General features: G+C 41.4%; 2 protein-coding genes across 3 annotated transcripts in view; one reads left to right on the top strand and one right to left on the bottom strand.

Annotated features, from left to right (window-relative positions):
• Positions 1 to 12,687, bottom strand: part of SLC30A4 (solute carrier family 30 member 4) — a 35,123-nt gene extending 22,436 nt beyond the window's left edge. The window contains exons 1-3 of one of the 2 annotated variants that reach the window (XM_022587186.3): positions 12,307 to 12,687; positions 11,692 to 12,196; positions 3,604 to 3,750 (exon numbers count right to left, since the gene is read on the bottom strand). In XM_022587186.3, the coding sequence (XP_022442894.1) occupies positions 3,604 to 3,750; positions 11,692 to 12,082 (538 nt within the window). In that variant the 5' untranslated portion in view covers positions 12,083 to 12,196; positions 12,307 to 12,687. Of the gene's footprint in view, positions 1 to 3,603; positions 3,751 to 11,691 lie in introns of both variants that reach the window. The other variant, XM_089907269.1, reaches the window with a different exon arrangement.
• BLOC1S6 (biogenesis of lysosomal organelles complex 1 subunit 6) overlaps positions 12,542 to 22,754 on the top strand; it is a 53,220-nt gene continuing 43,007 nt past the window's right edge. Inside the window, exons 1-3 of the mRNA XM_022587187.2 lie at positions 12,542 to 12,741; positions 14,430 to 14,697; positions 16,246 to 16,404. The gene's annotated coding sequence lies outside the window, so the exon portion shown is untranslated. The remainder of the gene's footprint in view (positions 12,742 to 14,429; positions 14,698 to 16,245; positions 16,405 to 22,754) is intronic.

Here is a 22,754-nt window from a genome sequence, read left to right as displayed (position 1 = left end):
AAATTTATTGAAGTATAGTTGATTTACAATGTTGTGTTAATTTCTTCTGTAGAGCAAAGTGACTCAGTTATACATATTTATATGTTCTTTTTCATATTCTTTTCCATTATGGTTTGTCAGGATATTGAACATAGTATAGAGTAGGACCTTGTTTATACATCTTATATATAATAGCTTGCCTCTGCTAATCCCAAACTCCCATTCCATCCCTCCCCTACCCCTCCTCCCCCTTGGCAACCACAACTCTGTTCTCTATATCTGTAGGTGTGTTTTTGTTTCATGGATATGTTGATTTGTATCGTATTTTAGATTCCACATATAAGTGATATCATATGGTATTTGTCTTTCTGGGAGACTTTCTTTTTTTTAAAATAAATTTATTTATTTATTTATGGCTGCGTTGGGTCTTTGTTGCTGTGGGTGGGCTTTCTCTAATTGCGTTGAGCAGGGGCTACTCTTCATTGTGGTGCACGGGCTTCTTATTGCGGTGGCTTCTCTTGTTATGGAACACAGGCTCTAAGTGCATGGGCTTCAGTAGTTGTGGCTCATGGGTTCAGTAGTTGTGGCTCACGGGCTCTAGAGCACAGGCTCAGTAGTTGTGGTGTACGGGCTTAGTTGCTCCGTGGAACGCGGGATCTTCCTGGACCAGGGCTCGAACCCGTGTCCCCTGCTGGCAGGTGAATTCTTAACCACTGTGCCATCAGGGAAGTCCGAGACTTTCTTGATTATATTTTCTAGTCCTTCTATTGAAAAAAACTTTTAAAAAATTTTAGTAATATTTCAATTTCAAAGAGCTTTTTCTGTATGTTTCTTTTTCAAAACATTTTACTGTTTTATTATTCTGGGTATATTAATAAGATAATTGAAAACATTTTCTTCTGTTTCCTAAGTCACCTCTCTTTCCTGTACAACAAATTTTTGTCTGTTTGTTTGTTTTTTAACTTTCTTTCATGCTGCTGGTTTTTCCCATTTTCTGAAAGATCCTTGGGTGTCCATTCACATTTAGGGTAATAGGATAGGGAAACTGTCCTTTGCAAAAGGGAAATGCTGGAAGGGTAAGCCATAACTATTTAAAATGGTTACTAATAAGGGGTGTAGAGCAGGGAAGACTAAGACAAGTGTATTACTTTAGTGTGAGTATGTGGGGAACCAAACTATAAGGCTGGAGAACCCTGAATTCTAGTATGAAAACGAATTATTTTGGAGAATCAACATTCACACTAAAAGCCTCAGCTTTCTCCAAACATTTGATTCAATTTCCTTCTGGAAGAACTATGTGGTGTTTACATGGGGGAAAATGCGGACCGCCTGAGTGGAGGTGGCGGTGGGAGGAAGGTAGGGATACAGTGGACTAGTGGGAGCAGTCTCTCATTTGCAGTCATTCAGTTAGTCTTGTTTTCAGCCCCAATTCTCACTTCTGCCATCTCTGTCCCTGAGTCTTCTTTGGAGTTCTGTTGGGCTGGTCCAGTTCTACCCTAGTGTTCTCCAGGCTGTTGCTTCTTGGCTTGTTTCTTTCTTCAACCCACTCCCATCTACTTTCCAACTTCCAGAAATTTCTGAAAATGTCTTGGTGATTGGTGACTCAACCATTTGCTTCTCTGTGTTGATTTGGTACTTTTTATTTCAATGGACTCTCAAATGCTGACCTCTAGTCCACCATCTTGAAGTAGTACTTTTAAGGAAAGGGAAAAATTTGACTTTCTATAGAAATGTACAGAAATACAATAGGACCAGTCAGTTCTATTTTCTTTCATCTTTTCATAGTACTTGTTATCTGTGACTACCTAGATAAACACTAAGTACTTCTCTGATATTTAATAGAATTTTCATGATTATGGGTTCTTATCATTTGTAGAACTTTCTATGTTCTGGTATTGCATGTTTCTGAGGGAGAATTCCACTGTTTTCATTAGAATTCCAAGGGGTCTATAACCTAAATGAATGCACTCTCTCAAATAGTGTTAGAAGGGAAAAATCCCCATTCCACGATGCTATGTTTGAGTTTTGATCTTAAATTGCAGGTGTTTAAATCACACAAAAAATTAAAGTTTAAGAATAATTTTGAAGTTTTTTAAAAACCCCAAGGCAATCAGTAAACAAATGGATGTATAATGTGTCAGCTAGAAGTGGGAGTTTTTTTTAGGAACACATCCAAATGCATTATGTGTTATTCAGGTGCTTAACAAATAACAGAAAGGCCTCACTCAGGGTTTTACTGCTCTTGTACAGCAGCTGAGGGTGCTGAGAAATGGGGATGCCAGATAAGTTCCCAAACTTACGACCTGGATAGCTACTTGGAATACAGCCATTCAGGTAAAATGTCAAGTTTTACACTAGAAGACCCAGCTACTAAATTATAGGAGATCTAGATGTTGAGTTAAGATTAGGCTAAAAAGTAACAAAGAAGGGGAGGAACTGAATGAAAATATTAGCCAAGAGTGTCATTGTCTACACAAAATAAAACTACAAGATGTTAATTCTGGTTCTTTAAGACAGGTTTTGCTGAAGCTGCCTAAATCAATTTTTGGGTTCTAAGCAAAAAATTGGTCATATGGCGCTTCATATACTAATTCAGGTAATTGTTTTATATGTATTTTGACAATAAGTAAAAATTAAAAAAACCACTAACATGGCAAGAAGAGTTGTGTGGATAACAATGTATGATTTTAACCTCTCTTAATTAAATATTAATATTTGTTCAAAATAGGAAAATATAAATATGTGTGCATTGTTAAAGAAAAAAAATTCAATGACACTTATTAAAACATGGTAAAGAAGACTTTAATACAGTTGGGGGGAAGCTGTCAAGATTGGTATAGGGAAGCCTTGTTGAAAACAGGCCAGGGTGATGAGACATCACCTGGGAATAACCCATCAAATATTGAGAGTGGAGGTTCTGTTAAATTGGTTTGGCAGAGTTCTTCCTAAAACTAGATTTAACAAGGAAGTACAGAGATGGGCTTGGGAGACAGCTCAGGAGACTGACAAACGTTTGGTCAAGCAAAGAATCTTTGTTAGCATTTACAGTTAATGGCCACAATGAAGGTCAGCCATACAGTATGTTATACATATTATAGTAGTGCCTAAAACCTGGGCTATAAGTCGCTTTGGTTGGAATACCTTAAGAGAAAGAAAAGCTAATGCTCATTGATGAATTAGATCCATGTGGTTTTGCTTGGCTCGATAAACTGAAGGTAAACTTTTTTTCTGTTAACACCTTCAGGACACAAGGAACAACATTTGAAGATTAATGATTACCATATAATTTTATTTTTTTGGCCACGCTATGTGGCATGTGGGATGTGAGGTCTTAGTTCCCCAACCAGGGATCAAACCCATGACTCCTGCAATGGAAGTGTGGAGTCTTAACTGCTGGATTGCCAGGAAAGTCCCTGATTACCATATAATTTTATATGTGTAAACTATTTAGCTGACTGAACTGAATGTACCCTGGAAGATATATATCTGAATGAATCTTATTTGTCTATTTTCATTTGCTTTGTTCAAACAGACTATCATCAGAAAGATTTCAGTTAATCAAAGGTTGTTCATTGTGGTTTTACTATAAAATTTTATAAACCAAAGAAACGCCCAATTACCTACCTAAGCGATGAAATCCAAAGGTGAATCTTTTGGTTGGTGATTTTGAAGATAGCCACAAAGCAAGCAGGGTCAGTATGATGGCACTTAGGTCAGTTAACATATGAAGTGCATCTGTCATGATTGCTAGGCTATTTGCAATGTATCCACCTTAGAGTAAGGGTGACAGGAAAGAAGGAATAAGTTAATTAAAATAATAAACATAAGCAATCAAACCAAAAATATGCAGCATCCTACAAAACATGAACTTCTAACTAAAGTTAACTAAATACTTATCCTATTGCAATTAAGTCAAGGTATCCTGAAATTTTATGCAAAACATTAACTATGCATATTTTTCTAATGGTGAAGATGTCCATTTCCAGGAACAGATTCTCTGAGGAGTAAATGACCTTAAAAAATTTAAGAGCCATTAAATGGGGGCTGACACAAAGAGAAGTTTTGTGTTTTAGCAATACAGTTTTTACTCAACCTACTAATTCTACTATTAGACAGTGAAATTAATAACCACCATATCTAAATATTACAATAAAGCTGAATAAAAGGTAGGTATTCACTTGTTTGGGAGGGTTTGAACATAAACTGAAGAAATTCACAAAATGTTCATTAGTTCAAAACAAAAGATAAAAATTAACTGATTCTCTTAGGTATAAACAGCAATGTCTCCTAATAGAGGGATAAAAGATGGTATTTAGAATACAATTTTTATATTAGTTTTCCAGTATTATGTATTATTATACATAATAATAATGTGTATATTTCATATATGTGGGTGTGTATATGTATTTTATATATGTATGTATATATGTGTATATATATATATACATAATAATATATATATAATGTGTACATATATACATATATATACTTATTTATGACCATTATGGCCAACCAATTTTCCTAGCACCATAGAATAAGTTTTTATAATATAATACAGGGTATTCAAACTTTTATGTATATCAGAATCACCTGGAAGTTTTGTTAAACTATAGACTTCTTGACCCCACTCCCAGAATTTCTAATTCAGTAGGTCTAGATGGGGCCTGAGAATTTACATTTCTAACATGTTCCCAGGTGATGTTGATGCTTCTGGTCTTGTAACCACACTGAGAAATACTGTTATAATGTATAGCAGAACTTCATGATCAGGATGTTGTGACACATAAGTGTGCTGAGATGTTGATTCCCCTATTCCTGGGATGTGTATGCAGAGTCAAGACCAGCAGGAGAACTGGGGCTGGTGATCCTGTAGTCACATCCATTTACTCCAGCCAGTGTGCTCTATAGAAATATCATTTTTTATGTATTCCCTTACATGAAAAAGCTGGAATCACTGACAGAAAATACAGCTTGGCAGTTAATAACATGGGGCTTTGAAATCTCAGAGACTGAGCAAGTTACTTACCATTTTTGAGGTTCAGTTTACTCATCTATAAAATAAGGATAATACCCTAAAGCCACACTGTGCAATAAAACTGAGATGATGGAAATGTTCTATCTGCGCTGGCCAATAGAACAGCAACTAGTCACAGGTGGCTTTTGAGAATTTGAAATACGGCTAGTGCAACTAAGGAATTGAATTTATTTAATTTTTTTTAACCTAAAGAGCCACATGTGATGATCACCAGCAAAAACAGCAGAGTAAGGACCTATGAAAATCATCTCCTCCATAAAAGCCATAAGAACATGGGCAAAAATTGTCCAGATCAGCATTCTGAAAACTATGGAAATTAAACAAAGGCTGATACAGGTAGCATTTATTCAAGGAAAAAGGCTGAATCTTGGTAAGAAGCTCACTAGCTCTGTGGCACTTTAACTTGCCTTATACCCAATCTCCCCCTCTTCAGTTCTATGGTAGCCTTGAAAACTAACAAGCAGCAACCACAGTGAAAACCTCAGCCTGGCAGCCACTGCAAGGAATAGGATGGCGTTAGAGCTCCTTAAAAGCTCCATTGCAGGCTTCCCTGGTGGTGCAGTGGTTGAGAGTCTGCCTGCTGATGCAGGGGACATGGGTTCGTGCCCTGGTCTGGGAAGATCCCACATGCCGCGGAGCGGCTGGGCCCGTGAGCCGTGGCCACTGAGCCTGCACGTCCAGAGCCTGTGCTCCGCAACGGGAGAGGCCACAACAGTGAGAGGCCCGCATACAGCCAAAAAAAAAAAAGCTCCATTGCCAGGAAATTGTCATTATTTGACCTGTCTGGTGGTTCCCTGGGAGACTATACTTGCAAGGCTCTTTTTATTTGACTTGACTTGGAGCTTGGCCCTGGTGCAAACCTCGGTCAGTGTTTGTCAAAAACAATCAGAGGCAATTGTTTAACACAGCAGCTGCCTGAAGCAATAATAAGTGTGTATCATGTGTTCTGAAATTTTACAATGATGTACCTGGTGTGGGATTATTTTCATCCAATTTGGGCTTTTATTGACTCTTTTTTAAAAATTTATTTATTTTTTGGCCGCATTGGGTCTGCGTTGCTGCACGTGGGCTTTCTCTAGATGCAGAGTGGGGGCTACGCTTCGTTGTAGTGCACAGGCTTCTCATTGAGGTGGCTTCTCTTGATGCAGAGCACAGGCTCTAGGTGTGCAGGCTTCAGTTGTGGTGAACAGGCTCAGTAGTTGTGGCTTGTGGGCTCTAGAGCACAGGCTCAACAGTTGTGGTGCACGGGTTTTGTTGCTCTGTGGCATGTGGGATCTTCCCAGACCAGGGCTCAAACCTGTGTCCCTGGCATTGGCAGGTGGATTCTTAACCACTGCGCCACCAGGGAAGCCCTACTGACTCTATCTGGAATTGTATACCCTTCAGTTCTGGGGAAATTTCTTTTTCTTTTTATTTGGAAAGGATTCTCCTTTTTTTTTTTTTTTTTTTGCGGTAAGGATTCTCCTTTTTTTTAAAAAAAATACTTGGTTGCGCTAGGTCTTAGTTGCGGCAGGTGGACTCCTTAGTTGCGGCATGTGGGCTTCTTAGTTGCGGCATGTGGGCTTCTTAGTTGTGGCATGCGAACTCTTAGTTGCAACATGCATGTGGGATCTAGTTCCCTGACCAGGGATCAAACCTGGGGCCCTGCATTGGGAGCGTGGAGTCTTAACCACTGTGCCACCAGGGAAGTCCCTGGGGAAATTTCTTAAACTGTGTTGTTGATAACTTCTTTCCTTCTGCTTTCTCTATTCCCCAGACTCCTATTATTTGGAATTTGAACTAATATACTAATTTTCTTGCCTTTTTTCTCCCATTATCTTCTCTTTTTGCTATATTCTGTGAGAGGTGACCTTAATTCACCTTCTAATTTGTCTGGAGTTAAAAATTTTTTTAAATGTTTGTATTAGGGCTTCCCTGGTGGCCCAGTGGTTGAGAGTCCGCCTGCCGATGCAGGGGACACGGGTTCGTGCCCCGGTCCGGGAAGATCCCACATGCTGCAGAGTGGCTGGGCCCGTGAGCCACGGCCGCTGAGCCTGTGCATCCGGAGCCTGTGCTCCGCAACGGGAGAGGCCACAACAGTGAGAGGCCCGCGTACCGCAAAAAAAAAAAAAAAAAAAAAAGTTTGTATTATTCAAAAGCTCTATTTTCTACTCTGAATTTCTTTTAAAAAGTAGCCTATTCTAGTTTCATGGATTCATGATCTTATTTTATCTCTGTGGATACTTATTGTATTATTATACTATTATATCTGACTGGCTCTTAAACAGGTTTTAATGAACTTTCCTTATTTTAGCCTTCCTCTTTAACCACACTTATAGGGGTACCTGGTACAACCAATTCTGGGCCTGCTTAGGATTCTCTAGTGTAGTTCTCAAGTGTAGTCCTCAGGGTCAGCAGTATCAGCATCTCCTGGGAACTTGTTAGAAAATCCTCAGGCCCTACCCTACCCCAGACCTACTTAATTAGAAACTCTGGTCCAGCAATTTGTTTTTTTAATAAGTTGTCTAGGTGTTTCTGATGCATTAGTGTAAACTAGATTGGTTCTTGGCTTTCCCCACTGCTTGTTTAGGAGTTGGCTTTCTTGGGTCAAGTCAGTTACCTCTTTTACCTGATTCCTTTCTAGTTTGTGTTGCTACAGTCTCCTCTCCAGTTTTCCCCACCTGTGTGGAGATATATATTCCATATATATATGTTGATATATATTTACATGTATATGTATATATGTGTGCTTATGTGTATATATGTGTGTGTGTGTGTGTGTGTGTGTATTTTAAATCCTTTTATTGTAGTTTAAGAGAGTACAACTAGATGCATGAGTTCATTTGCCATCTTTACCTGGAAGTCTATTTGCATTCATTCTTTGCATTCATTCTTTAAGTTTTTTCATTCCCAATAAAATGCAGCTGTTGAAACAATCAATAACTGTTACTAAATCCAAAGGATATTTTAGTTCTCATCTTATCAGGCCTCTCAGCAGCTTATTCCATTTTGAAATACTCTTTTCTTCAGTTCTGGGATACCCATTTGCCTTCTGCCTGACTTCTAAAGTTGTAGTTCCTCAAAACTGGGGCTCTCTAGATAATTTTTTCTATTGCTATGGCATTACATACTGTTTCTCTCTCTACCTTGACCTCCCTTGTGAATGACAGACTTATATATAACAGATAACTAGACGTCTTTACTTGTCTATTTCACATATATATGATACTTAACATGCCTAAAACAACCCTTGAGCCCATGCTTAAATCCTGCTCTTTATTTTCTCCCTGGTTCATAACTGACATACATTCCCATATGCTCAGCTGCTTAGGTAAGAAATTTCAGAATCATTCCTGATACTGCTCTCCCATCAACTCTCACATTCAAACCATTAGCCATTTTGCCATTGTTACCTCTAGAATGTTTCTCAATCAGTACATTTTTCTCCATCCACTCTAGTTCAAGCCATAATCATTTCTTGTCTGGACCTCTGCAAAAGTATACTTGCTTCCACTCTTGTACCCTCCAATCTACTCTCCATATGAGTCAGAGTAATCTTTTAAAAAGATAAATCCCATCATGTCAATCTCCACTCCAAAGCAGTCACTGGCTCCCCATTGTACTTAGAATTAAAGACTAACCTCATTTAATATGGTCTCTCATGACCTCTCTGGTCTGGTCCCCCTGTCTTACTACATTCTGGCCGAACTGGTCTTCTTTTTAGATCCTCTTAAAGAATTGAAGGTTTTAGGAGTTTTGAACTTGCTGATTTCTTTGGTCGAAAAAATCTTCCTCCATTCCCTTTGCTCAAATAACTCCTAATATTCTTTTTTTTGGTTTAACTGTATGTGGCTCATACATATACCATGTCCTGCTGGACATGTCTAAACTATGTCTTATAGTATCTTGTTCTTTTTCTTCACAGTACTTAAGGCCATTTGAATTTTAAATTTATTTGTGTTTATTAATACCTGTGTCCTCCACTACAGGAAGATATAATGTCCTCCAAACATTAGATTAAGTGTTTTAGATAGTAGGGAGCATAAGTTTTGTTCTCCATTGTATATAGCAAGTACTTAAAAAATACTTGCTGAATGGAAAGAATTGACCTTGCCTAAGGTCTCAGAGCAAATCCAAGATTCAAAATCAAGTTTCCCCTTTCAGATCTTTAAAATACTTCATTTTAAAAATTACTCCATACTTCCTACATAAGATGCTTTATTTCTAAGTGCTTTCGACACACTTCAATAAATGCTCTACTGTATACAATTTAATTCTATGTAACATTCCTAGTAATATTGTTAATGTCTATTCTAAGTACTAGCATCTCTACAGTGTTTAACAAAAGATTTTCATATTTGAAAATAAAGTTAGTATTTGAAAGGAAATACTTATTGTAGCTTTCACAAGTCATTTACCAAGTAAGAGATTTAAATAATGCTAAGTCAGGACAATTATATCTTAGTAATTTTTATAGGTATAAACTCTAATTTTAAGGGGGAAATTGTGATTAATGTGATTTTAACTTCAAATATTAACTTCAAGAATCACTAAGTCTGAATGACTCAATATTCTAACTGGGAATTTGGGCAAGTCATTGACTCTTTTTTTTAAAAAATAGATTTATTTATTTATTTTTGGCTGCATTGGGTCTTCGTTGCTGCACGCGGGCTTTCTCTAGTTGTGGCGAGCGGGCTTCTCATTGCGGTGGCTTCTCTTGTTGCGGAGCACAGGCCCTAGGCGCACGGGCTTCAGTAGTTGTGGCTCACGGGCTCTAGAGCGCAGGCTCAGTAGTCGTGGCGCACGGGCTTAGCTGCTCCGCAGCATGTGGGATCTTCCCGGACCAGGGCTTGAACCCATGTTCCCTGCATTGTCAGGTGGATTCCCAACCACTGAGCCACCAGAAAGCCCCAAGTCATTGACTCTTAATCTGCTGACCATGCCTTATCTGATCTGTTTCACTTATGTCTTTAATTTCTTCATAGCTTAAACATTTATAATTCTCTAACAGCAATCATTAACTAATTAAACAAAATTTTATTGAGTGTTTACTCTGTGCTAGTCATTGTGCTAGGTGCTGGTAATTCAGCTTATATTTCAGTGGACACTGATATTAAACAAGTGAATATACAAACAAGATAATCTCAGGTGCTGAGGGCTTTTAAAGCTGGGGAAGGAACAGGGGAGAAGAGAGGTTGACTTTAGGCAGTTGGAAAGGTCTCTAAGAGGTATCTTTTGTGATGAGACATGAATGACAAGAAGGCAGCCAAGAGAAGATTTGGGAAAAGGCAGTCCATATAAAGCAGTGCTTTTCAAAATGCAGGCCTTGACCCAATTGAAAAAACGGTAGAACACAGCACATGAAGTAAAATTTTTGTTTTAGTTATTCATATATTTATACAAATGTATATGTGTGTGTACATACATACATACATATGCATGCATGCTTACACGGGTCACAATGTTAAGTGTATTTCTTACTATAGTGAACTCAAAAAAGTTTGAAAGCCAGAGGGAGAGAGACCACTCAGTCTGAAGGTCTTATGGGCAGGAAAACAGCTTTGTGAGTCATAGGGAGAAAGAAGGCCAGCATGGCTGAAGTGAGCACTGGCGAGAAGTGGTATGAAAAGAGGTAGGAAATGTATATAATTTTCCTGCACATAACCTCCAGCCAGCATCTTAAATCTGGACTGCCACCTTTGTTCTTGTCATGGTTCATCATTAAGAGAACACAGGAGGGAATTCCCTGGCGGTTCAGTGGTTAGGGCTCTGCATTTTCACTGCTGAGGGGCCGGGTTCAGTCCCTGATCCGGGAACTAGGATCCCAGAAGCCACACAGTGTGGCCAAAAGAAAAAAAAAAAAAGAACACAGGAGAATAATCTCCCTGCTTTAATGTCACTTTATCGTCACTAAAAGAAGTTAGCAGTTACACTAATGTGACTCTGAAATTAATATCTAAACTGAGCATGTATTTTATAGTAAGATTGCATTACTTGAATAATTAAAAATGAAAAATAAAACCAAGTTCTATAAAACCCAGGGGAGCCTTCTGGCCTTCAGATCCTCCTTATAATGAAAAACGGTGAGGTCAGTTAGCATTATTTAGCTTTGCAAATTTCTTGAATATAAATACAAAAGGAAATAGTAAGAGACCACTTAATTCAAATGTAGAGGGAAAAAAATCAAGACAACGGGACTGTAGATGTAGCTTTTCAATTACCCAATTAAGTGTCCTCATAATTTATTAATATTTAACCTCTGCGTCCTCCGATCGCTTAAAAAAGAAAAAGGTGGAGCAGGTGTTCAGTAAGGTCCCTTCATACTGTAAAATTTTATGATTCTAAATAATTGCAGAATCATTTACTATTTTAAATGTTGCAAAAATTAACCTGTGTTTTATCAGGTTTTTTTTTTAAAGAGGAAGTTACATGATATATAATGAAGATAATGTCCTTAACTTTACAGTAGATGACACAGTGTTTGGAGAATCAGAAGAAAAGGTCAGAGTCATCTTTGGAAGTTTGTTGTACCTAGGTTGATCTGCACTTTGGAACCGTGAGGCCTTTTCACATCAGTATATTGATAAATAACAAGCTTCCTAAAAAGAAAGTTTAAACGCCAAGTTATGTGTAACTACAGCTTGACAAAGACTCTCCAAGGCAAGGTAAATGGAAAGTGAGTTGGCAACACAACTCACCTACAAGTTCTCCAATCATGAAAAGCAAGTAAAGAACGGCAGCAATGGTCAATCTGGTTTTCACCTTTCTCTGCGTCAGCAACTCTCTCTGTTTGCTGCAGTTGTCACAGGGGTCCACCTTCAAACTCAGCTGACTGTTGGTCAAAGGTAAGTCCTGGTCCAGCAAGGAATCATCGTCGGCCTGGAGGGCCGGGTGCGCCCCGTTAACAGGCCTTTCCGGGGTTTCAGAACCATCGTCGGCCACCACAACTCGAAGTTTGTTAAACCGAGGAAGCCCCTCATCCCCCACCTCGTCCGAGAAGTCAAAGGCGCTGGTGTCATTTAAAAACAGCGGCGCATCATCCTTCCTCAGCAGAGATTTGAGGCGCTTCCACACGCCGGATCCGGCCATGGCAGAGGCTGTGCGGCCGCGGCGCCGAACGGCTCGCTGCAGGCGGACAGCCGGCGGCTCCTACTTCACCCGAGTGCCAGTTCCCGATGGCACTGCCGCGCGTCCCTCCCCATACTGTAGAAAACGAAACTCATTATAAATTAAAAGCGCCCCAACAAAGCCCACAAGTTCCGAAGCCCGGAGCGGCGGGGGAGCCGGGGCTCCGAAAGGGGGGAGCGCTCTACCTGGGGAGCCGCCGCGGTGCCGCCGCTCATCTCCCCGCCCCCGGTCGGCTCGGCGGGGCAGGCACGCACAGCTCAACCCGGAGCTGCGGGGCAGCGGGGCCGTCCTCGCGCCTGCGGCGCCCACAACTCCAGGCCGGCTCCCCGGGTCTGGTCTGACAGGTTCGAGGTCGGACGCCCGCGGCCGCCGCCCCTCCCCGCCCTGCGCGAGGCCGCGCGCGTGCGCCGGAGCAGCCGCGGGCGAGGCGCGCGAGGGAGGAGTCGGCACGAGGACACGCAGGCCCTGCGCGCTGAGCAGGGGCGCCCGCGAAGGAAGGGACAGGGGCGCCCCTCGTCCCGCTCCTGGATGCGGATCCCGCGGGCCCGCCTCTGCCCGGGGACACTCACAGGCGAAGCCCCAGTCTCCCGCGCGGCTCTTCCACTTCCCGAGGCTGAGAGGTATGAGCGGATGGAGCTGGAGTCCGCGGGTTAAGTGGGTAGATTCGAGCGGTCCCGCCCACCCGGGGCTGGGCGTTGCTGCCGGGAGTTCGCTCCACCGAAGGAGGGCCTAGAGAATCCTGGGCTGGGATTTGGGTTTCTGATGCTCGACAGAAAACGAATTTAGCGTTTGCTTTTAAGTGGGTTGCTGAGCCGCTTTTGTCTCCTCGAATTGCTGCCTCTCTGGCAAATTGGCAGAATCTGCTGCACAGTGAGGTCAGCTTGGAGAGGGCAAGGCTTGTGGTTGTCAGCAGTTCTGTGTCTTGCGTTATATTTACTGTTTTTTTCAGCAAATGTGTGTTGTCCTCTGTGTGCTCACCGCCAGGTTCCTTTTGCCTCCAAGGTACTTACAGTATGGACTAAACCCCAGCACAGAAGATCTAGTAGAGGTATCTGTACTGGCCGTTGGTTTTGTTTAACAACAAGATTTTAAAAGAATTAAGTTTTTAGTAGTAGCTTCTAATTTAGATTTACATTTTAAGGACAAAATGAAGTGACAATAAGCCCCGCCTCCCGCTTCTCCAGCGATTCCCTGGATGGGTCTTAGGGGATTCGGAGGCCTTAAAATTATGTGCAAAATTTTGTGGGTATATGTATTTTCTTGAGTAAGTCCCTTAGCTTTCATCATATTCTCAAATGGGCACTCAAGATTTAAAACAACAACACTGTTAGAAGAACTCATAGATCAAGCCTCTAGCTTCTACTTGGAGTTGAATTACAGTGCAAACTCCCATTTATCCAATGTTTATAAATGTATTTTGACAACAGTCCACATGAATTACCAAACTTCAAGTTACAAAAAATACAATAGAGAGTCATATGAAACATCATTTTCCTCTGAAGATCCCGATGATACTTTAGAATCTTGCATGTCTCTGGTGCAAGAGCAGCAACTGTTTTTGGAATCCAGGGCAGTCCATCACTTTTGAATGCCCACAATATTCCTGCAGAGCTGCAGTCATGGGGGTCAGGTCTAGGGAACTGGGGGTCAGAGATCCCCTAGTTCCCTAGACCCAGAATACTCAATAACCAGGGGACCCAGGTCATTATCAACAGAAGGGAGAAAGTTTCCTGAAGGTTGCTTTCTTAATTCCAAATATCTTAATCCACCCAGATTGGGAGTAGTTTATTTGTTGTTTTTACTTTTAGTTTGTTATATTGCCTGACATTCTACTAATGAGAGATACAAATGAATAGAGCAAGTATTTCACGAATGTGATCACTCTTTAGTATACATTTTGCAAATGAGATTCCATTTAAGGAATGGGCATAGATGTTTTTAAAGCAAGATGAGGCAAGAGCAAGGAATTTGGGGGGTATTTACAGTAAACTTTGTTGGGAAGGGCTGAAGCTCTGCACCCCAGTTTATTTTTACTATTTTGTGTACTGAGTACCTAGAGAGAGTAATGGGAGGACAACAAAAACTATAGGGTATTTTGAGGTATGTCCACAAATTCTGTGACATGCTTCCCATCAATAGGTAGAGCTTAATTCCCCTTCCCACTGAGTGTGGGCTGCTCTTAATGTATAACTTGTGGCTCATTATGAACAGAATATGGGTGAAGTGACAGTGTGTGGCTTATAAGACTAGGTCATAAAAGGCATTGCAGCTACCTTCTTGTTCTCACTCTTGGATCACTTGTACCTAGGGAAGCCAGAGCTATCATGTCATGAGGAACTCAAGCAGCCCTGTGGAAAGGCTCACATGATGAGGAACTGAGGCCTCCTGCCAACAGCCATATGAGTGAGCCATATTGGAAGTGGATCCTGCAGCCCCAGTAAAGCCTTCAGGTGACTGTAGCTTGGGTGATGCTGACTGAAACCTCATGAGAGATCCTGAGCAGAATCACCCAGATAAGCCACTCTCAGATGACCCACAGAGACTATGAGATGATAAATGTTTATTGTTTTAATATGGTAAGTTTTGGAGTAGTTCGTTACACAACAATAGATGACTAATATAGTCTATTATCAACTTTCCTCTGTACCAGGAAAGATACCTATCTTAGTCTTTTATCACACGTGGGCTCTTGTTCCTAGGCCTGCCTTGGGCTAGTGGCATGGTTTCTATCATTGAACTTTAAAATGGGCTAAATAAATAGACTTCTGTGAATAGTCTTGGAATGTAACCACCATTTTCAAACTTATGTCTATGTATTCAGAGTTTATAACAGTAGATAAACCAACTTTTGAAACAACCCATTTATAAGCTGAGTACTGCCTGCAATTCTGCTAGCTCTTGTTCAGTATGCCATTCTTTTATAAGAGACTTAATACTTCTTTTTAGTATGAAGAGCTTTTCCGCATGGGCAAATGGAAAAAGTTGTCAACGATTTAGGCTATCTCTTAACCAGGTAACCCATAATACACAGATTGTTTAGTTAACAGCAGAGGCCTGTCATTTTAACTGCAGGACACATATCTTGGGGCAGTTAACTGGAATAGATGCAAAATACCCTATGTCAAAACCTGTTTTCTGGCCTAGATATCTCTTAGAACAAATGACAATGCTGAAAATAATACTACAGCTAACGTTTACTTAAGGCTTGTTTATGTGCCAGGCACTATGCAGGGGACCTGATTTACCTGAGCACATTTAATCCTTACAACATCACTATGAAGAAGGTATTGATTCAAAGCATGGGTCTTGGAGTCAGACTGCTTGTGTCAGAATCCTGGCTTTACATCTTAAGGTCCTATAATTTCTGGCAAACTATTTAACCTCTTCGTGCTTCAATTTTCTTACCTATGAAGTGGGGATGATAAGGGTACCTGCTTCACAGGGCCGTGATGAGGGTTAATGGATGTAAAGCATGTAAAACTTAGCATACCTAGTTCCTAGCACATAGTAAGTGCTGAATCAATGCCAGCTATTACTATTCTTTTAAGTAGGTGGAGACATGGAACCTCAGGGAGATTAAGTAACTTGGCCACAGTCGTAAAGCTAGCAAACAGAGCAGGAACTCAGTTCCCGATCAGTTTGGTTTCAGAGCTCAAGCTCTTAACCATCACTCTACACGGTCCCTCTCGGTTTCTTTCTGCATAAAAATGGAATGATCTGCAAAAAAGCATCTAGACTTCTTGCGGTATGTTAGGAGAGATCCCTGTTTCATATATGAAAGATTTGCCAGCACCTGGAGACCTCTGCATCGTCCGGTGAAACCCCTCTTGGGAATGGAGGGGAAAAAAGTGGAAAAGTTTTTTTAAAACTGAAATGTGGAAAAGGTGCTTCATCTACCTAGTTGACAGGTTCAAATGCTGCATATTCCCCATCATGAGAACTCCTTTCTCCATTGGAGTATGTGGCGATAGGAGGTTCCCATAGGATGTTTTTGGAATGTGTTCCCTTATCTTTTTCAGGAGGATGAAAGCTGTTGGGTGGGCATGAACAAGGGTTAGTGATGTGATACACCACTACGGTGAACGGTGAACGTAATCATTTCTTCTTTCTGTGGGTTACTCTAGTAACAGAAAGGCTGGAGATTCAGTTTAACCCCTCCTCCAAGGAAGAAGAAGAAATACCAGAAATAGATTGCCTGAGGACAGGCAGTTGCCTTCTTGGACGGGGAGGAGATAAATGAGAAGATCTCTGGCCCTTGAGACCATCTACCCTGTCACCAACCTGTGAGCCAAAACCTACGCTTAGTCAAGTTCATTGTTTTCATATCTTTGTTTTTGTCTTTGCTTATTGCTTAAATTAAACATTCCTATGGATTTCTCTAACCACGTCTGGCTGAAATGAGAGGGAATAACGAGGTCCCAGCTGGGACGGTAATTTGAGAACTACGCACGCCAGTCTTGGAATCTGGAGGTGGTGGCTGGGCTGAGGGAGCTTGAAGGTGAGGGTGGAACTTGTAGAACCTGGTTCAGCTTCTAATTTTGCCATCCATTCACTATGATCTCTAGCAGTGTACTATTGCTGAGCTTATTTTCTTGTGTGTTAACAGTGGAAAATAATAGTTGTCCTACCTATTGCATAGGGACACTGTAAGAATGCAATGAGATTCTGTATGTGAAAGCGTCCCCTTACCTACTTCACTAGTGGGAACTATTAAAGACCATGCCATCTGAACCAAATTGCAAAGCAAGGGTACAGACAAATGCTGGTCATGAAATATCTTCCACTTGTGCCTGTCCCTTCTAAGGACTGCTACACTCCATCCTTGGTTTATTAATAACATGTTTTGGCTCACTTAGACCTCTAGGTCACCACCACATACGTTTCACTGTTAAAATTCCTTTATTTCTCTCATAGGCTCTGTTTGTGTCCATAGCACCTAACATCGTGCTCAGAGCAGGAACCCTGTAAATACACGTGGATTAATAGATGAAAATATTCTGCTTATAGAGAGCTCATCCATGACTTTAAATTCCCCTCTAACAAACATTTCTATTTCTTTAAGCTGGTGTGTAAAGTCATTTGTAAGAAATTCTTATTGGTGAGGTCAATGTGTCTCATAATGATTAGAGATTATTGATACACTAGTAGTCAGTTTGTGTTTATACTAGACTTATTTCAAAGAACATTATAACGTTTATGAATTAAGCTGGGACAGAGAAGCAACTGCAGACAAAGTGACTCTTTTGTGGCCTCTGACAACTGGTGGCTTTAAACAATGAAGGCCATTGTATAAGAACTCCCTCCCGGGTTATTGTGAGGATTAATTAGATTAAAATCTACAAAATGCTTTGACTTTTTCCCAGAATTCTTTTATAAATAAAGATGGTTTTAATTTTTTTAAAAGTATCTTTATATTGTCCTCCTAGAATCAAATGAAACAAGTTCACCTACTGTTTAACTCTCTGTATTCCCTGAAGCAAAAAGCCAGACTAAGCCAACCTAAATTACCTTTAATGGTTTTAAGCGGGCTACCAGTGCACACATGACTGAGCAGAATTTAGTACGCTAATCACAAAGATCTTGGTGTATGATTTACATGACACAATAATGCCTTGTAATCACTATGCTACATGGTCATTAGATATTAGTTACTGTAATTATTACAGCTGTTTTATACTGAGCAACAAAGTTTTACTGTCCTCTTTGTTATTTATATTTTAATAACTCACATTCTGCTCATTTACAAATAGGGTTTCAGGCAGCCTTCCCTTATAGTAGTTCCTCCCTATCTTCAAACATTGCAAATGTTGAAAATTTTCCCTGATACCGGGTACTGTTCGATCCTCATTGTTTACACAGAAACACAGACACCAGATAAAAGACAGGAGTCCTAGATCCAATTCTCCAACAGTTGAGGTTCCTTGGGAACCCCTTTAACTCAGTTTCTTGGTCTCCTTTGTCCCCAGTGACCCACCTGGCCCATGCAGTCCCTTCCCCTGACCCAGAAGGAGCCACTCTGCACATTCTGGTTGACGGGCTGGAGGCAGCAGATTCTCTGGAATAGGCCCCCATGAGGTCTGGGGAACAGTAGGACAAGAGGCCTGTTGGGGGGCTTCCCTGGCGGTCCAGTGGTTAAAACTCCGAGCTCCCAATGCAGGGGGCACGTCTTCCATCCCTGGTCGGGGAACTAATATCCCATGTGCCACATGGCGAGGCCAAAAAAAAAAAAGAGGCCTGTTGGGTAGACCAAAGTGCACCTCAGTGGCATATTATTTATTTTGAATTAAATTTATGGCCAATAGAAGAAGGGACACTCTGAATCTTCTGTCTTCCTGAAAGCAGAAAATAAATCTCTCATGTGAAAGGGGCACTCCCTGTGTCTGGAGATAGGACACCTTTATCGCCAAAGGTAGGGAATTTGGGCTGAGAAGACTATATAAACAAATCTTACTACTTCTTTAGCTTACTACCCTAAGCCCAAACTCTGTTTTGATTCTTCACTAACTGGGTGTCAGATCTTTCCACTCTGACCCCCAGAACCTAAGTGTCTTTGTCCTGTCAATTCCTTACAAATTTGTTTGTCTAAAAAGTATAAAAGCTGCCTGCTTTGGCTACTTCTTAGGTCTCATTTCTATGGGTCCTCCATGGGCGTGAATTAAAATTTGTTCCTTTTTCTCTGTTAATTTTATTATTAATCCAACCACACGAATTCAAGAGGGATAGAGAGGGAAATTTCCCCCTCCCCAATAGACCCATTGTAAATGAGGAACCCGTCTGGCAAGTGCCCAACTGTCCTGGTTTGCTTGGGACAGGGGGGATTCCCCGGGCATGGGGCTTTCGGTTTACCGGGATGAGTTTACCTCTCAGCGAGAACAGATTCCGGAACCCTGAATATTTAAATTCCTGAATGCTGGCTGTGTCTTTGCTGGGCCAGGAGAGTATCTTACTTGAGAAAGACACCTTATTCCTTTGGGCCCGCAGCACACTGGGCTGGGTGTTCTCAGGGAACTCTGTGGATGTGACTCCTGTTACATTGAAATGGAAGAGATCAGAGGTGTCCAAGAGGGAGGCCAGCCACACCAGGTAGCGCCCCCAGTGACCCTGTTAGAGCCTCCAAGGTCCCAGGTCAGTTCGGTAAGCTTTGCAGCTGTGGAAACTACCCCTAAGGATCAGGCTGAAGAAATCGGTGTACGCCCTACTGCTCAGAGAGACTGAGGAAATTACCGTGTGGCTGATGACTTAATTATCCTGAAGGATACACCTCTCCTGTTGCCCTGGATGCCCCCTTCACAGGACCAGTGATATGGGAAATCAAGTTACCTTAGAGCTAGAGCAAAGGTGACAGGGGCTTTTATGTGATATTATTTCCAGGCCTCTTGGGCTCTTCTGGCCTCTTAAATGCTCCTGTTTTCCTGCTGGGCTGTTCTTCCTCATCCTCGGTGGCTGGCTAACTCCTGTTCAGCCTTCAAACCCTGTAGGTTTTGCCCAGTTTCCTCCTTCTTTCCCTCCTTTCTCTCCCTCCCTCCCTCCCTCCCTCCTTCTCTTCTTCCTTTTCTTCTTTCCTCTTATTCAATAAATATTATTTGAATGCTTATCATATGCCAGTAATTAAACTATAAAGTTGAACAAGACAAAGTCTAGCTGATAACCCATCCCGCAGTAGTCCTGTATACACACCACACATTGTAAATCTTTATCACTAATTTTTCCCGAGATTACGTGCAGACTGTTGATATCTATATCTAAATGTAACAGTTAAGTGAAAGTGCAAAATAATATAGGCTTTCTTCTCAGTTGAATTTTAGTTTAGTTTTACTGAGATCATTCCCCGGGCCCCCATCCAGGAAGTCGTCAGATAACCAACTCCATCCATTGTGTACTGATTCTTATAGTCTGGGGCAGGAAATTCACACAATATTACCCTAGCTGCCTTCAGTCCTTGCCATTGTGCTTAGTTCTGAGTTGTGACCTCACAGCTCAGAGCCCTGTCTTCATTTTATAAATAGTTTGGGTATTTTTATCCCAAAGTACATTACTTTGCACTTGTTCCTACTAAAGCTCATTTGTCATTTGTCTGAACACATGCTCATATTTATAGGCGCTTCTGACTAGCCCAAGGACTGGAAAACTTATTCTGTAAAGGGCCAGATAATAAATAAGTTTAGCTTTGCAGCAATACCCCAGTGTTGGTGGCACAGCTCTGCCGCTGTGTCGTGAAAGCAGCCATGGAGGATAGTAAACGAATGAGCAGGGCTGTGTTCCCATAAAACTTTATTTATGGACACTGAAATGTGAATTTCGTATAATTTTCATGCGTCACAAAGTATTAGTCTTCTTTTGATTTTTCCCAACCATTTAAAAACCATTCTTAGCTTGTGGGCTGCACAGAAATAGATGCTGGCTCGATTTGGCTCTTGGACTGTAGTTTGCTGACCCTGATCTAGACCAATCGCTAGTTAGAAGTGTTGTTAGGGATTTTACTGCATACTCCCTCCACTTGATCACATACACGTTATCAGTGAGCCCCTTCCTAACACATGTGCTGGAGGATTCAGGCTGTTTACTTGGGTCCATCAATCCCTGCTTCCCAACATTCTATTAAGGCAGCCTAACAGTCCTCATATAGGTGGGGTGCAGCTGGGGTCCCAGAACCCACCAGAGTGCTCTGCTTGTGGCTGCCCAAGCCTCCCAGTGACTCTTGTGAAAATGCATTGAACTTTTCAGAATGGAAATCTGACTGTGTCTCCACCGTTGTCTCACCCCCAGTTGAGTCACTCTGTAAATGGAATCTGCACTGAACTTGTGTTGTTTGAGGCTTTGACCACAGCCCTTGTAAGTGCAGCTGCCTTATTTGGAATGCTTTTCTTCACCGCTCCTTTTCCTAATCAATTCTAGGTAGACTCTGGGGCCACTCTCCCCCATGGCACCCCAGGTCTAGAGGAGTCCATCTGTTACATGAGCTAATGCCTCACTTTGTACTTTTATTTTCATTAGTGGCATTACTTGACTAAGAGCTGCCTCCGACTCCCTTGTTAGACTCTGCTCTATGAGAGGGGGGCTGTCTGTTTTTGCTCACTACTGTATCTCCTGCATCTGGCCCTCTGCCTGGCACATAGTAGGTGTTCAACAAGCATTTGTTGAACAGAGGCGCCAGAACCCCAGTAGACCTCAGCCTATTGGCTGGGGTGTTGTTGTCTATGACAGCCCCCGCCCCCCCTCACCAGCAGAGCGAACTGGCATGAATTACAAGATCTCTTTGAGCCTCAGTTTCCTCCTCTGTAAAATGGAGGTAATAACTATTATCATCAGGTTGTGGTGACTTAAAGAGATAATGTGCCTGGCATATGGCCTGCCCCAGTTATGGTGAGATTAATGTTAGTCCCCTTCCCCACTTCCTCTCATGGATGTCAACTCCATGGTTGCCTGGCGCCTAACTACCTCTTGCCCAGATTCCTCAAGCGCACAGGACTCCACCTTCCTGAAGAGGCGTTTCCTCTGAGAAGTCCAGAATTAGAAATGTGACTACCACACCCTTCACACATCTGCTGCCTTTCCAGGAGCTGCCACTTGGACCCTCAAGTTCCCTCCCCCTACTGGAATCAACAGCGCCCCCCCCCATTGTTTTTGCTGCTGAGCTAGTTCTTTATTGCCTCACAAAACATTCCAATCTCATGCGACTTTTATTTCAGCCTCTCCTTTGGAAACCTGTCAAAGGTTTTCTTAAGGTCTCAAAGTGGATGATATTATGCAATTCCCTTTTATCACATGCTATTTACTCCTTAAAAATTAACTAAATTTGTCAAGTTTTACCCTTCTTGCCATTCTTCTCTGAAGTTAATTTTAAGTGTCTAGGCTGCCTATTTCACAAGGAAACCATAACTTCCCAGGTTCCCTCCAAGATTTCTTAATGATAATGAATTTTTTTTTTTTTTGGTCGTGCTGCGTGGCATGCGGGATCTTAGTTCCCCCGACCAGAGATCAAATTCACTCCCCCTGCACTGGAATCATGGAGTCTTAACCACTGGACCACCAGGGAAGTCCCAATGATAATGAATATTACCATGTAATAAAAATTATAATATCTTACCTGCTGTATAAAAATATTAAAAAAATAAAATTCAAAATCTAAATTACAATATTTTGAGCCCAGTACATGACAACCACTGTGCTAGGGACCTTACATACATCATTTAATTTAATCCTTATAACAACTGTACATAGTAGACACTATTATCCCCATTTTTGTACGTGGAATGAAATTTATTCCACGTAAAAAATGAAATAATGGAATAAATGAAATTTATTAGCTTCACAACTAGGAAATGGTGGAGTCAAGATTTGTCCCAGCCAAGTGTCCATCATCTTTCCAGTCTGACATTTTCCTCCCTTTTTATGCTTGGTGGTTGGTGATGGTGGTGGGAAGGTGTGTTTGTAACATTCTCACTTATATAATCTTTTGGGGGAGCAGCCACTTGTCACGACTGGTTACCCATTTTGGCGAATGGTCCTTCAGTGTCACATTAGAGTTCCATCAAAGCTCATGTAGGTCTTGAAGTATTACCCTTTGATTTAAACCGCTCATCATCCATCTGTCCAGCCTATATTTCTTAACAGGTTAGCTTAGTCTGTTTGG

Source organism: Delphinapterus leucas, chromosome 2 (assembly GCF_059928025.1).
Source record: "Delphinapterus leucas isolate spDelLeu-1000000601 "Yukka" chromosome 2, BTC_Dleu_Yukka2, whole genome shotgun sequence".
Classification (NCBI taxonomy): domain Eukaryota; kingdom Metazoa; phylum Chordata; class Mammalia; order Artiodactyla; family Monodontidae; genus Delphinapterus; species Delphinapterus leucas.
Note: the sequence above shows the minus strand (reverse complement) of the source record. Positions and strands in the feature narration are given on the sequence as shown.